At 42.2% G+C, this 15,726-nt stretch overlaps 1 protein-coding gene across 1 annotated transcript in view; it reads right to left on the reverse strand.

The window, feature by feature from the left end:
* Nucleotides 1-214: 214 nt before the first annotated feature.
* Nucleotides 215-15,726, reverse strand: part of KCNK12 (potassium two pore domain channel subfamily K member 12) — a 68,143-nt gene continuing 52,631 nt past the window's right edge. The window contains exon 2 of the mRNA XM_007072400.3: nucleotides 215-6,491. Coding sequence (XP_007072462.1) covers nucleotides 5,596-6,491 — 896 coding nt within the window. The 3' untranslated portion in view covers nucleotides 215-5,595. The remainder of the gene's footprint in view (nucleotides 6,492-15,726) is intronic.

Genomic DNA, 15,726 nt, shown 5'->3' on the forward strand with positions numbered 1-15,726 from the left:
TCTCTGAAGTGGGGCAGGGGGATTGGCTAAAAGTGCTGACTTAGTCCCATCTCTGTAACATGCAAACAAAAAGTAGGGATGATTTGAACTGACGTTCCATTTTGTCTGATTCACCAATATTTTTGAGGAATTAAGATAAAAGGATCTGGATCCATCACTAATTAACAGTGACTGTGAAAGGGGTGAGGTAAATGGAAGTTGAAAAGAAACTTTTCAGGCTTCTCCATCCTGTATTTTTATTTTTCAAAAAGTTAATTAATTAAAATATAAAAGTACATCCAGTGATATAAATATACATCTTGCAAGTCAAAATCATTCACATGCAGCAAATTAATTATGCAACACAATATATTAAGGCCAGCATTTTAAACTTGGGTACCTAAAGAACTGGGCTGATTTGCAAAGGTGCTGTGCACCTACTACTCCCATTGACTTCTCATACTGGGCTAAATACTTGGCTGTAAATTGGCCCTGCTCCATTAAAGTGAATGCAGTGGTGCCAATTTTCACCGGCAGCGGATTTGGCCTGCAGCTGCCTTAATGACATGTTCTTTCAGGTACCATGAGGTCCTTTATTTTAGCCCATTAAAATCTTCCTTGGAGTCAAAGATGTGGCACATCTAAGTTTTTATTCCTACCATGGTTCAAAAAGAGACTGTCCACTCCTGACTCATCCCTACCAAATGTACCCTTTTCGGAATTCATCGATGCATTAGTCCCAGGGAGTTTCCTGAACACCAGTTTCATGTTGTTCATTTCAATTACAGTTGTACTGTATTTAGAAGTAAGAACACCATTTCAAGTGGCTCATCGGATGATCCCATAAAATTACATCATGGCAGAGATTATCCACCTTTTCTGAAATGCCTGACCTATTTCCCAGCTCAAAAATACCAGATCTAATTGATAGTCTACTAAAGCCTCTAATGAGAATAATTTCCTATGGCAGCTGTTTCTTAGGAACTCATTTCATACACAGTATTGATCTCTTACAACTAACAATGACAGTAGTTAGTTTTTACTAATGCTCACTGGGGTTATTAATTTCTTTTTGTTGTGTGCTTTCTACACTTACTCAGGGTTATCCTTATAGCAATTATATAATATCCATCTTAAAAATCTTGTTCACAATCACTGAGGGATTATACTAGTTCATCTATGGTTTTTCCCGTTGTGACTGAGGGCGGAGGTGGACTTCACACATATTCCAGGCAACATTTTTTGCTATTTTTTAAAAAAGTCTTTGAAATATCTTTATCGCAGCCATCCAAATTTTTTTCTGGGAGTTTGATATCCTTTCAGATGTATAGAAATCATTATTGGTAGTACATCATGTCAATAAAATACATACAATGTTAACTGAATAATGCAGTTGTTGATTATCTGTTACTACTTCCTATATCAGTAAAAGTATTCCTGAGTCCATAGAGGTGGGTAACTCAAAATATCCACTGATTTTGCTTGCAAACTGTATGTAACATAGAAATGTGATCCCCATTTCAGTATCTTAGTATATGGCTTTCAATCCTCTTCATTCAAAGATTTTACAGTGGAAAAAATCCTGAGTTTGCATCAAAAATATTGTGTTGTTTAAAGCATTTACATCGCATTGTACATTCTAGAGACCAACTTTCCATCAACCCAGAATTAAATTATTTTTAAAAATTGTAACTTTGTTATAGAGAGACAAGGTGGGTAAGAATATCTTTTATTGGACCAACTTTCCAACCATACACAGCTCTTCTTCAGGAGTGAGAAATGTACTTAGAGTGTCACAGCTAAATACAAAGTGGAACAGACTGTTTTAGCATAAGTAGTTAATACATATTTCAAGGGACTATTCAAGATGAAGTGGCCTGTTAACCCCGCTTCAGTCATGTGGGGAAAGAAAGGGGCAGTGATGAGCTGGCAGAAGCTGAAGAACTGGTTCCTTCAGTCGCTCCAAGTCTTTGGTGGCACTGAAGGACCTGCCGCCGAAGTGCCGCCGAAGGCCCGGAGTGCCGCTGGGTGAGTAAAGATTCTCAGGGGAGCTTCCCCAGACGAGATCTCAGGCGGGACGGACAGGACGGAGTTTGCTCACCCCTTTAACAACCGGTTCTAAACCGGCTTCAAAATTTAACAACCAGTTCACGCAAACCGGCTCCAGCTCACCACTGGAAAGGGGGATAAAAAAGCTGAGGGGGGTTAGTGGGTTACAAACTTTTGTAATAAGCCATAAATCTAGTGTCTCTACTCAGTCCATGATTTTTATGCACAAAGTTATGAATGTAAGCGCCTGGGCTCATCTTTTGAAGGTGTTGTGCAGGTTTCCTTTGAGAATGAGGTCAGATATAGAGTGATCGCTTTGTGAAAAGTGTTCACTCACAAGTGATACTGTGTTTTTGTCTATTGTCATTTTCCTGTGTGAGTACATTCAAAAGCGTAGTGATTGTCTGGTTTTACCCATATAGTTGCTATGGTGGCATTTAGTGTGCTGGTTGAAGTACGGTACGTGTTGTGATAGGCATGTGTAGAACCTATGGATCTTGAAAGGTGTGTTATTGGGGGTGTTGATCATTGCAGTAATGGAGATATGTCTACAGGTTTTGCATCTGTTGTTCTGGCAGGGTCTGGGGCCACTTTGAGTTGATGTGTCCTGGTCTGGGAGGAACTTCTTACATGGTGAGCTTGAAGAGGTTGCGTTGTTGTTTAAAGGTCAGAAAAGGGGGTTCAGGAAAGATTTGTTTCAGGATGTGATCCCCACTGAGTATGGGTTATAACTGTTTAATGATGGACTGTGTGGGTTCCAGTGTTGGGGTGGTAGATGGCAACTAGTGGTGTGTGGTCAAAGAGTGGTGTGTGGTTATTTCTATATTGAAGCAGGTTCTCTCAGGGTATTTGGGTGGCACATTTCATGATGTGATCTACTTCTCTGGTGGAGTGTCCTTCTTTGGTGAAGGTGGTTTTAGGTGTGTTAAGGTTTATATCCAGACTTTCTCCCTGGAGTATATTCTGTGGTATCTGAGTGCCTGGCTGTAGGCAGCAAATTTCTTGGTGTGCTTGGGGTGGTTGCTAGATCTATGAAGGTAGGTGTGGGGATCTGTGGGTTTTTTGTATATAATTGTCTGTAGGATTCCATTGTTGATGCTAATGTCAGAGTGTTCTAGACACTTAATTTGTGCTGGGCTCTAGGCTTGGCAGTTCATAGCCCTGGCACCTGCTCCTGGCCAGCAGGCACCGCTCTCCAGCCACCAAGCTCTGAAGGCAGCACGGCCGCCAGCAGCAGCACAGAAATAAGGGTGCCATACCACCCTTATCCATTCTGCAAGTTCTTTCTTGTGTGTAAGCGATTCAGGCAGCAGAAATGCAACACTCCGCCTCCACTCACATCACTCAGCTGCCAGAGGAACATCCCTAGAGTGTTGTGCTGCTTCTTACATGACACACTAGCATCAACCCTTCACACAGTGACCATCAGTTTTTGGGAATGAGAATGGTTGTATTTTGTGTGCTGTCTCTGACTAAGTCAAAAAATATTTGGCTCTGTGTGCTAGTCCATGTAAAGTGGGAAGGAGAATCATTTATTGCACTCCCTCCTGTGAAAACAGGAGTTTAAGGGGCAGTGGCCCTGTCCCCTAGCTTCTGAAGACACCATCTGGGAGGGCAGTCCATTCACCAAAGAAGCCAGGGGAAGTGGGGGTAACAAACAACCAGGCTTTTCTCCTAAGGAGATAACACTAGGCAAGGTTGATAGATGATTGTGTAAGGACGTGTGGGCTGTTGGGGTCCTCCAAAGGTTTGGCTAACTTGACTAAGCATCAGACCCATAGCTTTTCCTCATTTCCCCCGTCACTAGATTTATATGGAATTTGGCTATGCTGAGTTTCCTTTTACCTATAATTTGGTTATGTAACGGCTGGTTTGTAGTGTTCCTTTACATATAGTTTAGCTATGTAGAAACTCGTTTGGAGTAAGCCAAACTACACGCAGTAGTGATGTTAATGCTGAGATTTACTTGCGTTTTTATTTTCTTATCCTTGTAAACATAGCGTGCAGCAGATCATAAGATTCAGCACTCTTTTGGGTACAGTGGTAGGAAAGAGGAAACTGCTCATGGTACAAACAGAGGCTAGGGACATCATCCCTGCCCATCCTGGCTAATAGCCATTGATGGACCTATCCTCCATGCATTTATCTAGTTCTATTTTTGAACGCTGTTATATTCTTGGCCTTTACAACATCCTCTGGCAAAGAGTTCCACACATTGACATTGCGTTCTGTGAAGAAATACTTCCTTTTGTTGGTTTCAAACCTGCTGTCTGTTAATTTCATTTGGTGACCCCTGGTTCTTGTGTTATAAGAAGGAGTAAATAACACTTCCTTATTTACTTTCTCCACACCAGTCATGATTTTATAGACCTTTATCATATCCCCCCCTTAGTCATCTCTTTTCCAAGCTGAAAAGTCCCAGTCTTATTAATCTCTCCTCATATGGAAGCTGTCCCATACACCTAATGATTTTTATTGCCCTTTTCTGTACCTTTCCCAATTCCAATGTATCTTTTTTGAGATGGGGCAACCAGATCTGCACGCAGTATTCAAGATGTAGGTGTACCATGAATTTATATAGATATGGAAAAAGCCTAAATTGACAATTTATTTCCATGTGAAAGCAGAAAATTATACTATCAACAATTAAATAAACCACGTTGTGATTATGTATTTCCTGGGTGATAGAGAGGGAAATACTTGACATCAGAGGTGAATATTGGTTCCTCTTACACCAAATGAGGTCAACAGTGATGCAGTTGCCCTTTGGCTGACTTCAGCCACTCAGTAGCTAGAAATAGTTTCACATGTATAACCAGAGTAATTTTAACTGATAACCATGTAACTTCTTGAAGTCAGATAGTAGCTAATGTTACAGACCATCTTACATGAAAATTTGGTGTGTGTGGGAAAAATAATTCATGGCCATGGGAATTCACTGGGCTTTTCCCTGCACCATTGAAATCAATGGAATTTCCCCTCCCACCCCATTTACTTCAATGGGAGCATGATAGATGCCTAAAGTTAGTATATTTGTTGTGCTAAGTGTGTTATGCACAAAACTGGCTTCTAATGGATCAGTGAGGAGCATAAGGTGCAAAGTTCAGGTCCAGATCCAAACTTCACCAAAGTTTGGGTGTTGGGGATATTCAACTCTGGAGTTTTGGTTTACCTCATCACAGAGGCAGTGTCTAGCTGTGAACTTTGAATCCAGATCTGAACTACCCCAGAGTTCAGTGGCATTTAGATTCAGGATTTTGGTTCAGGCCATTCGCTACAATGAAGAAAAGCATCTTGATTAGGGTACTGTCTTCACACATAGCCACATATACCATTCTTCTAAATCATAGATTCGTGCATCCCCATACTGGGGGGCACAATCTAAAGGGGAAGACACATGACTGTCCCACGTATCTCCTCTGCCCCATGACACCCCCTCTTTCCCTGTTTATCTCTTCACTTTGGAGTTTCCATAAGCCCATGATAACATCAGATTAATAACTTAATCTTTTATTAAATAAAGAATAGGAAAATGTCATTATCGTATAGAAGAGACTTTCAAAAACTCTACCTAGAATCACTTGTTTCTACCAACCTATTGTTCATGATAGCTAGTGCACCGATGCCTGCAGAGAAGCCATTTTGTCTGCTGTTCATACTGACGTTTCTAGGGTACCCATTGGCCATCTCGGACAGCTGCTTTTGCAAAATGGCCAGGGAGACTTTGTTTGATTCTGTGAGCTCCTTCATTGAAATCATTTCACCAGAAAGCCTCCTCCCCTCTGTGTCACTGTCATATTGTCCATCAGTTTCCACAGAGATGTCATGCCTATGGAAGCGGCTTCCTGGGGTGATGGCATTGCGACGACCAAGGCGGGCACTTGATTTATGGCACTTTGAGCAACACCTGCATCCAAACTTTTTCAACAGCCAGTTTAAAACTTGCTTGATTACAATTGATATGACATTAAAAAGGGAGTATATGCACGATACACCCATTAATATAAACATGAAGTTTCCAAATCTATATAATCCCTGATTTTGGTACACGGCATTTTGACCGCTTACCAAATCTCCAAAGCCAATGGTGCTGAAGGTGACAAAACAATAGTATAAGGAGTCAATGTAGTTCCATCCTTCCACTGCTGTGTACATTGCTGACGCACAGCAAGCCAGTGTAATGGCAAAAATTCCCAGAATCAGCATCACATGATAAACTGATGGTTTCCATCCAGCAAGGCTGTCCACTTCAGAGACAGCTGATCCCCTTCGAAAGTTAGCGGGTAGAAGACCACTTCTTCGCAGTTGCCGCTCATGACACGCCTTCATGATAAAAGCCAGGAGAGAGATAATACGCTCCAGGAACAGGTTGAAGAAAAGGATAGTCCCAGCACACCCGCATAGACCATAAATTATGAGGAACACTTTTCCAGCCACTGTTGCGGGAGTGGTCATTCCAAAACCTGCAGAGGCACAGATAATGTAATTATAATCACAACATAGCTCTTCCTGCATATACTCCTAGTATATCTTATCCGACCACATCCCCTTTCACTTTGACAATTAGGTTTGAATATGTTTAACCAGGTAGTGAAATCATGCTGTGTATAACTCAATTTGGACCAGCCGGAAGTAAAGTGAATTATTTCTCAGGAGGTGAGGAAGATTCCAGAATGCTGGACAAGGTGAACAGGATTCAAGAGGGAGCAAAAATGTCTCTAGGAAATGAAGTGTAGGTTATTAACAGAGAAGGGCTATTGTGTTTGGAGGAGCTGTATTAGTTGCTCTGCAAAATTGGAATTCATAAGCTCAAATCACTTGGTGACAATGTTAAATGAACACACCACATTTTTGCTTCTGTTCATTCAAGCCAGCATGAACCTCTGGAAAGTTTAGTTCTCTACATCCAAGGCACCCGTTCCCCAACTGCTGTCAATCATTGTAGCCCCACCCAAGTTAAGGTCTCACTATGATTACACCAACTCCTGCTAACAGATGACAGATTTCAATGTGTCCAATAGTCAAGGAATTTGAACCTTGATTATCTTTTAAATGTATCAGCGCTTCCTCCAAAGTCTTCCATTCAAATACAGAACCAGACTGACTTTCCTGAAAGTATCATCACACAAAGGAGTATACGTGAAATCGTGGTTCCATTGCAATCACTTGCAAAACACCCCCGACATCAGTGGTGTCATGATATTCCCTACAGCCACAGATCAAGAGTTAGTGAATAGCCTAACATCTTGGTTTTGTAGCTCTAAACCCAGGTCTTGCAACTTTTTAGAAGACTGAACTGTCTGTCTACCGGATAATATATTTTTGTTGATTTGCATGTGAAATATTTTGAATAAATTACATTTGTTTCATTTGCTTTTGGAATGTGATAAAAATTGTATCCAGTCGTCAGATTTTTTTCAATTTTTGATAGAAAAATTAATAGAAACTTTTATTAAACCCCACCAGCAGTAAGAATTATGGAATCCTGTAGACTTAAGCAAGCTACTATACTAGTATAAGCTTCGTGAATGGAATGAAAACCAAGAAAAAATAAAATACTGCTTCTGAGTTCAAATAAGCAGTTATTGTATTGTGAGCACATGATATCAAAATCTGGGCCATGAGCTTTTTAGACACAAACTTTCCCTTTGCAAATGTCATGTAAAACATGTTTAATAATGCTATATACTATAGATTTTTTTTAAAGAGAATTGTTTAAATATTTTAATTAGATACTTCACCACTACCTATCCTGTAATTAAAATGAAGGGATACTTTGTCACAGAGGAAAGAAAGATATGAAGATTTTTTAGATTAAAAAAGTGATTTATACGGGGTTGGTCAGTTTTTTCTAAGATAAGATAAGAAGATAATGTCATCGTCAGCAATTTTAGATTATACTTATTATAGGAAAGACAGGGATATTGCAAATATGGAAGCGATCTGATGGCAAGTGCATATTTAATTATCTAAAGGAACTGGAAAGTTTTTAAAAGCCACCATTCCATTCCATTTTTTTTAACTATAAAGCAGACTCTTTATCCATTGGGCATCACTTTATTTGATTATTTACACCTAGGGAAATATCCAGGTATTTATTTATTGAAGGAGATTATCTATCTATCTATGCTAGCATAAGGTGTTAATTCAGTAACTAAAGTGTTAACTATCTGATAATGTAGACACAGGGACTACCCAGGACTCCATATGACTGGAGGCCTTCTATAGCTTGGGAGCAGTAAAAAGTAATACAGTGTTGAACCTTGTGGTAGTAACAAGTGCTATAACCTGAGGAAAAATCTCTGAAAATGTTAGCCTTAAAAATTGTTATTGCCAATGTTCACAATTGTTTCATGGGTTATAAGTCAACTGTTCTACATCTAGATAGACAGATTTAGTAAACGTTTTGTCCTTTAGAGATTGTCACTTTCATTATTTCAGAGTTTTAACTCTGTATTTTATATACATCCTGAAAATTCTACATTCTTGTCTGTACCCCAGCCAAAAGGTAAGCTGAGGTATAGGAAATATACCTAACATTAGCATACTGCTTTCCCCAAGCCTATTACAAATTATACAAGGTGCAGGGCAATACAGAGTCAGGTCCCTTGTCACTTGACTCCCAGTTCTGTGCATAAACCATTAGACCACCCTTTCTCCTTAGGAAAGAACTTACACAGAAATAATTAAGCATTATTATGATGACAGTATTTTTCTTTGGTTGCTTGCATGATGTTTTGGTTTGTATTTTGTTTCAGAGTATCTGGGTCTATCTGAGCTGTCACGTGCGACTTTACTTTTATTGTTATTTAACATCCAAACATAACATGATGGCTGCTTTATCAATAAATGGTCCGTTTTAGGATCTGAAGTTTGGCATAGCTAATATATATGTACTCAGTGATAATCCAAGGCTTTGGTTGCGAAATACAATTGACTTGCTTAATACTATTTATTCAGGGTAGCAGAGATCACTTGGGGCTTGCATGTCTAGTAGGCAGACTGTGGCTCAACAGTCTTGGGATGGCCTTGCCAGGCAACCTACAAGTTACCAACTGGCCATGTTACAGTCCACCTTCCCCAGTGCTCCCCAGGTCAGGCAGAGGAGGGAAGAAAGGGTAGGAGAACCTGGGGCCTCCCTTTCCACTGGGTCCAGCCCAGAATACCAGGAAGAAGGGATGAGGAGAGCCTCAGGGCAAGTCTACACTACAAATTTACATCGGGGCAGCATGCCGCTGCAGTGTGTTGAGTGAAGATGCTCTAAGCCATTGGGAGAGAGCTCTCCCATTGGTTTAGTAACTCCACTTCCACAAGGGGCTGTACCTATATCAGCGGGAGAAGCTCTCCCACCAACATAGCCGTGGTCCCCTCTAGCTGGTACAACAGATGAGCCTTCCCTGGGGCTCTTCCTACCTCCTCCTGTTCTCTCTCCAGTTTAGGATGTGGTCATGGCACTCAGCTTCCCTCTTAGCAGAGGGTTGCTTCCACAATCTCACTAGCTCAAACAGTTTGTTGGGTCTTCCCAGTCCACTTTTCAGTGCCCACTTGCTTCCCCTTGTCAGGGGAGAGAGGCGAGAAAAAAGGGCATCAGGCCCTTGGCCTCTTTGTTTGGTCTTACGCATAGTCCAGACTCTTCCCCATGATCACTCTGTCCCAGAAGCTACAGCCTGGCTGCCTGCCTGCAGCCAGTCTCTCCTTCGCTCTCCCCAGCTTGACTGTCAGACTCTCCTTTGAAGCAGATCCTCCATTTGGAGCATGCTGTGCAGTTGCTGAAGGTCAGGGCCTTCTGGGCCCAGAACTGCTCCATTACTCCTTTAATCTTACTGAGGGGTCTTTAAATCCCATCACAGGGAGGGAACTAAGAACATAAGAACGGCGATACTGGGTCAGAGCAAAGGTCCATCTAGCCCAGTACCCTCTCTTCTGACAGTGGCCAGTGCCAGGTGCCCCAGAGGGAAGGAACAGAACAGGCAATTATCAAGTGATAAGATAATTATCAAGTGATCCCATTCCTTGTCGCCCATTCCCAGCTTCTGGCAAACAGAGGCTAGGGACACCATCCCTGCCCATCCTGCCTAATAGCCATTGATGGATCAATCCTCCATGAACTTATCTAGTTCTTTTTTGAACCCTGTTATAGTCAGAGTTCAAACTAGTAAGAGAGAAACTTAGCTTTACAGAGAGCCCACATATCATAGCAACTTTAAAATGCTAAAGTGTGGCATCTACCAGCTGGAGAGATTTACAGAACTTCTAAAGAAAAGAGATTACACCCTCTTTTTTCACCTCCACACAAATCACGCTAGAGAATTGATTCTCCCCACCCCGCCCCCACCCCCCCATGGCTTCTGAAGGACTCAAGGACATTTAGAAAACATAAGTTGTCAATTAAACATTCAGATCTTTCCCCAGAAAGTTATGCTGTAGATCTTCAAAAGCGGACATTCTCTAAGAGCTGTTTTCAGAGTAGCAGCCGTGTTCGTCTGTATTCGCAAAAAGAAAAGGAGGACTTGTGGCACCTTAGAGACTAACCAAGAGCTGGCATCCATGCTCAAGCTTTCTGGGGAATTCAAAACATTCGAAATCATTATTTGTTTCATTGTCTCAGTGTGACAATGACTACAATTTCACCAGGTGAAAACCTGTCTGGGAGGTTCTACAAAGTTGTACAGAGATGTAGAATAATAAATAGCTTGTGTGCCAGACTGTGCAATGAAATGCTCAGAGGAACGGTAAAACAGAGCCTTTCATTTCTAGATCACTGGTCTAAATTTGGTCTACCTTGGTAGTGAGCAAGAGTCACTATCTTCTGGTGGCTGTTTGTTAACCTCTGAGAAAGGATCAGTCCAGTTCCTAGTGTGGTCAACATCAAAATGGCAGGCCTGCTGGAGGCTTCAGCACAGAGGCCTAGGAGTTAAGGGGGGGGGGTTGGGGGGGCAGAAATTAAGGGTGAGGTGTTGTGCCTCTGGAGCCCAGGGTCAGTGAAACTAAGGGAATTTAAGCCATCTTTGTACCCTCCTGAGTGTGGGCTGTTCCAGGGGCTGGAGAGGCCTCCCCTTAACTTAGTGGTATTTAAACTACAGCAGCCTCTCCAGGCTGCCCTACATGCTTCAGCATTGCCTGAAATCTCCACAGGGCTGAGTGCTGTGACCCTGCCTCTGACATACCCCTTCTATCTCTGGCCCCACCCTGGAACACCTAATACTTGAACTTCTGAGGGGGTCCTTGGGAGGCAGCCTTATGCCAGTTTTTCACAGCACCCACATGGAGGGAATCCTCCCCTAGTCAGACACAGGGCTTTTAGGCCCCTTTTCAGTGCTACTGCCCCTCTACATTATGTAAACCAACTGGAGGGGGGATAAGGATCTCATCCTAAATTTCTTACTCTGCTCTATCAGAGGTATGTCAGTGGGGCAGAATAAGGAAATTGTGCAATACCTACGGAGTGGATATTGAGTGTCTCAGTCAATCCAACCCCTGATAAGAACCAAGGGCTTGATCCAATGGGAAAAGCTTTGGATCAGACCCTAAATTCACATTTAAACAAAAAACAAGTCTGAGTGAGTTCTGGGAGTTAGGTAGAACACATCAAGCAAAAGCTTACCAATCTTTTCAACAACAAAAAGAGGACCAGCCATGATACTGCAACAGACAAACATTTTATAAGGGCCAAGAGAAGCAGGGAGAGAGCTAGAAGAACTCAATGAAAATGAAATAAACCTTGACAGCTTACGCGGTCCTACAGGAACAGAAGAAATAATGAGATAATTTGGAGACTACTATGAAAAATTGTACATTGCACTTATAAAATAACCATGATCCTAAATAAAAAGTATAGCTCTGTATTTTGAATGGATCCTCTCCTGCAAAAACGAACAGAGGAGCTAAAAGAAAATATAATACAGGCTTTAAAAAGAGGAAAGAATAATGGATGCCATCAAATCATTAAATAGTAATAAGGAAATATGGCCAGGCAACATTGTAGGTGATTGCTTAATGCTGTTATACAAACTATACAGCATACCCAGGAGACTGAATAACATTTATCATGCAAATACCTTTCTGCAATCCTGTATAGTACTGTTAATGGATACAGAATAAGCAATCAACAGAATAGGTTGAATCTGGTCCAGATCTTTCAGCATAGTTCCATTGAATCATATATTTATTACTCCGGGGGGCATTCCGTGCCAAAAAAATTAAAATTCTGCGCACAATATTTTAAAATTCTGCAAAATTCTGCAAATTTTATTTGTCAAAAATAACACTACATAATCAGGCCAGTTTCAATTATTTTGGTGATTTATTTCAAAATACCTGTCAGCAAGTATGTCTGTAACAATACAGACACACACAAAAATCTCCCCAGAAGTAGAGTTAAAAAAACCCCTATGACAACCCTGTTCCTATTTCTCTGCCCCCTTCTTCCCTCCCACAAGCCAAGCCAGGGGGCCATACCCCCACAACCTCTCCCCCAACAGAGCCCAGCCACTACACCAGAACCTCCTCCCCCCCGAGCCCAGCCATGGGGCCCACCCAGCCCAGATACTTGCACCCTCTCCCCCCTGAGACCAGCTGTGGAGACCCCCCTTACCCAGATACCCACACTGCCACCCACCCAGAGCCCAGTCATAGCCCCCTTAGCCCACACTCACACACACACACACACACACACACACACACACACACACACACAAACACAGAGCTCAGGGATCCAGAGGGAGAAACAGCCTGATGCTCGGTCCCAGGTTTGCATGGAGTTTCCTGCACACTGCCGTCTCCTTCCCTCAGGGCATGCTGGGAACTGCAACTGCCAGGAACCCTCTAGCTCCCTCTCCTACCTCCCAGCATTGTCTTCCATGTGCGAGCTGGGATCTGCCGGGTCCAGTGGCCCCTAATGGCAGCCGGCAGCACTGCAGCCCATTTCTGTGGGGAAAGGAAATTCTGCACGCACGTTAATTTCTGCAAAATTCTGCATTGCACAGTGGTGCAGAATTCCTGCAGGAGTAATTTATATACAAGCTAATGATCTGGCCCATTTTACAAACAATACTACAAATCAAGAACTTGCTTCTGATCTCAGTTTTACATCAATGTAAATCAAAAGTAACTCTACAGAAGTTACATAGTTGGAGCCATAGACTCTGAGCAGACTCCCCCCGTGTTCCACAAGACGGGCAGGAGTCAGGGGGGCAGGATGTGGAGCTTGAAAAGGCATAGTTAGGCCAGGGACATGCAGGTCCTGGTCACTATACTGAATGACTGCTCTTTGATCCCCTAGATACAGGACCATTAGTTTTATTATTGGCGATCAGCCCCCAGCTGTTCCCTGAGAGGCCATAGGAAGCCCAGTATGTTGGCAGCTCTTGTGATTCTTTTGCACATCATAGAATCTCAGCCAGGGGTGGACAATGATGTGAGAACCTCCAGCCCCCTTGCAAATTTCAGTCCTGCTTGTGGGTGGGGGGGCCCTCTCTGAGTGGCTGCGTTCCCCACTCACCTCCTGGGAAGAGCAGCCAATCAGGGCTGCTGCAGAAGCAGGCTCTGCTCTCTTCCCCTCCCATCAGGACCCAACACCATTCTCAGAGGATGGGAAGGGGGAAAAGGGAGCAGAAAGAGCACAGCAGCTCCACTTCCTCATTCACCCTCCTCTCCTGTGAACCAGACAGCTCCTTTCTGCTCCTCCCCACTCCCCTCTCCCTCCTTGAAACATCAGACCTGAGAAGGGGACTACGGAGGACATATGCCCTAAGCCTGGGAAAGGGGAAGGAAGAACCCCTGGGAGCTGCAGCAGGAGCAGGGCTGGGGTATGACAGAATTAATCAATTGCCAGGCAGGGGGACAGGCAGATGTGAGGGTGAGAGGTCCTGCAGCAGGGGCCAAAAATCACCTTTCCAATACGTTTGGGAGTGGGCAACAGTAATGGTCCCACATGTGCATTGGGTAGGGTTGCCAACCCTCCAGAATTGTCCTGGAGTATCCAGAAATTAAAGATTAATCTTCAATAAAAGATTGTCATGTGATGAAACCTCCAGGAATACATCCAAACAAAATTGCAACCCTGGCACTGGGAGAGTTTAAAAAAAAAATTGAAAGAGAGACCAAAACTCTATTTATCTCATGATTTTTGTGCTAATCTCATGATTTGGGGGGTTCTGGTCCATGATTTTTGAACCTTTGAGGCTGGCAATAGTGGAACCATGCAGTCTGATTTTGCAATGCCTTGCTTCTTGTCCTGTCCAAAATGAGTGTAAAACTCTACCAGATCAGACTAGTAGCATTTTTCTCCCACTTTTGCACTTGTGTGCATGTCTATGCAAAGTGCAGAGCAATAGTGAATCAGACTTTCAGAGTACACAGCAAAAACTAAGGCTGCCTCAGACAACTTAATCCCTCCAAACTTTCTTTAGCCTTGCTGAAGTATAGAAGGGAGCAACCAATTTAAGCGTCTATTAACGAAGACCATGCTTAACTTTAAGCTTGTGCATACTCCAATTGACTATCAGTAAGACTACACATGTGCTTAAAGTTCAGCAGGTGTGTGGTGCTGAGCCAGCAGGGGTTAAACAACCACCAGGCTGTGTGACCTGAAAACAACCTGTAAGGACATATTTTAAAAGTATTGAAATGGTAAACAGGGCCATTCCTCGTAGATAGTTAGGAAAGCCATGTTAAATAGACTAGAGATCTTAAAATATGGGCTTTATTGTTAGAGGATTAAGAATAGATACTAATTTTATTTCTCTGTGTTTACCTATATCTTGTTAGAAATTACCAGTGTAACCAGATTAGCTTGTGGATGCTAATTCCCGTTCATGTCTTAATTATATTATATTATGCATATGGATGATTCAGTTAACCTTAAGATCAAAGATGTAAGAAATTGCAGGAAATAATATTACTTACATTGTCTTCAGTTTAAATTGACTATGCCATAATGGTATGCCTTGATAGTCTGAATGGCTAATTGCCTTATGTTAATGAATACTACTAGTTTGCAGGTGTATACATAGGAAATAGAAGTTTAGCTTCAAAACAACAATATACGCTGCCTATTCTTCACCCAGGAAGGCCCCTGCTGTGATGTCTGCTGTTAAGAGACTATCAGCCTGCTAGAGAACTATAAAGGAAGTTTCAGGCCTGGTCCTGTTTTATCTCAGATCAGCTTAAACTTTGTCAGGGGAAGTTCAAGCCACAAGACTGAAGTCTTCTCTGGATTAGCCCTGCAATTTTTCATGGAAGAATTTGAACAAACTGTGCACATGGACTGCCTATTGGACTATAACCTATTGAACCGATTCTGAAAGGACTTTTACAAATCAGCAACTTCACCATCTCAGTAATGAAACTGACCTAAGAACTTTGCTCATATCTGTATATATAATGATCTTTTAACCATAGTAACTCTTTTCTTTTTCAATGAATCTTATATTTAGGAAATAAGAATTGGCTGTAAGTGTGTATTTGGGTGAGATCTGAAATTCATTGACCTGGTGGGTAATATGTCTTATCCCTTGGGATTGGTAGAAGTTTATATATGGTGAATAAGGTTTTAAATAACCATCACTTTATAGACTTGGCTGTCTGGGTGGGAGCCAAAGGCTGGATTGTTTAAAGGGAACCTGTAATTTAGTTTCTTGATAACCAGTAAGGTATTCATAGAATCATAGACTTTAAGGTCAGAAGGGACCGTTATGA

The sequence above is a fragment of the Chelonia mydas genome, chromosome 3 (assembly GCF_015237465.2).
Source record: "Chelonia mydas isolate rCheMyd1 chromosome 3, rCheMyd1.pri.v2, whole genome shotgun sequence".
NCBI classification, from domain to species: Eukaryota; Metazoa; Chordata; order Testudines; family Cheloniidae; genus Chelonia; species Chelonia mydas.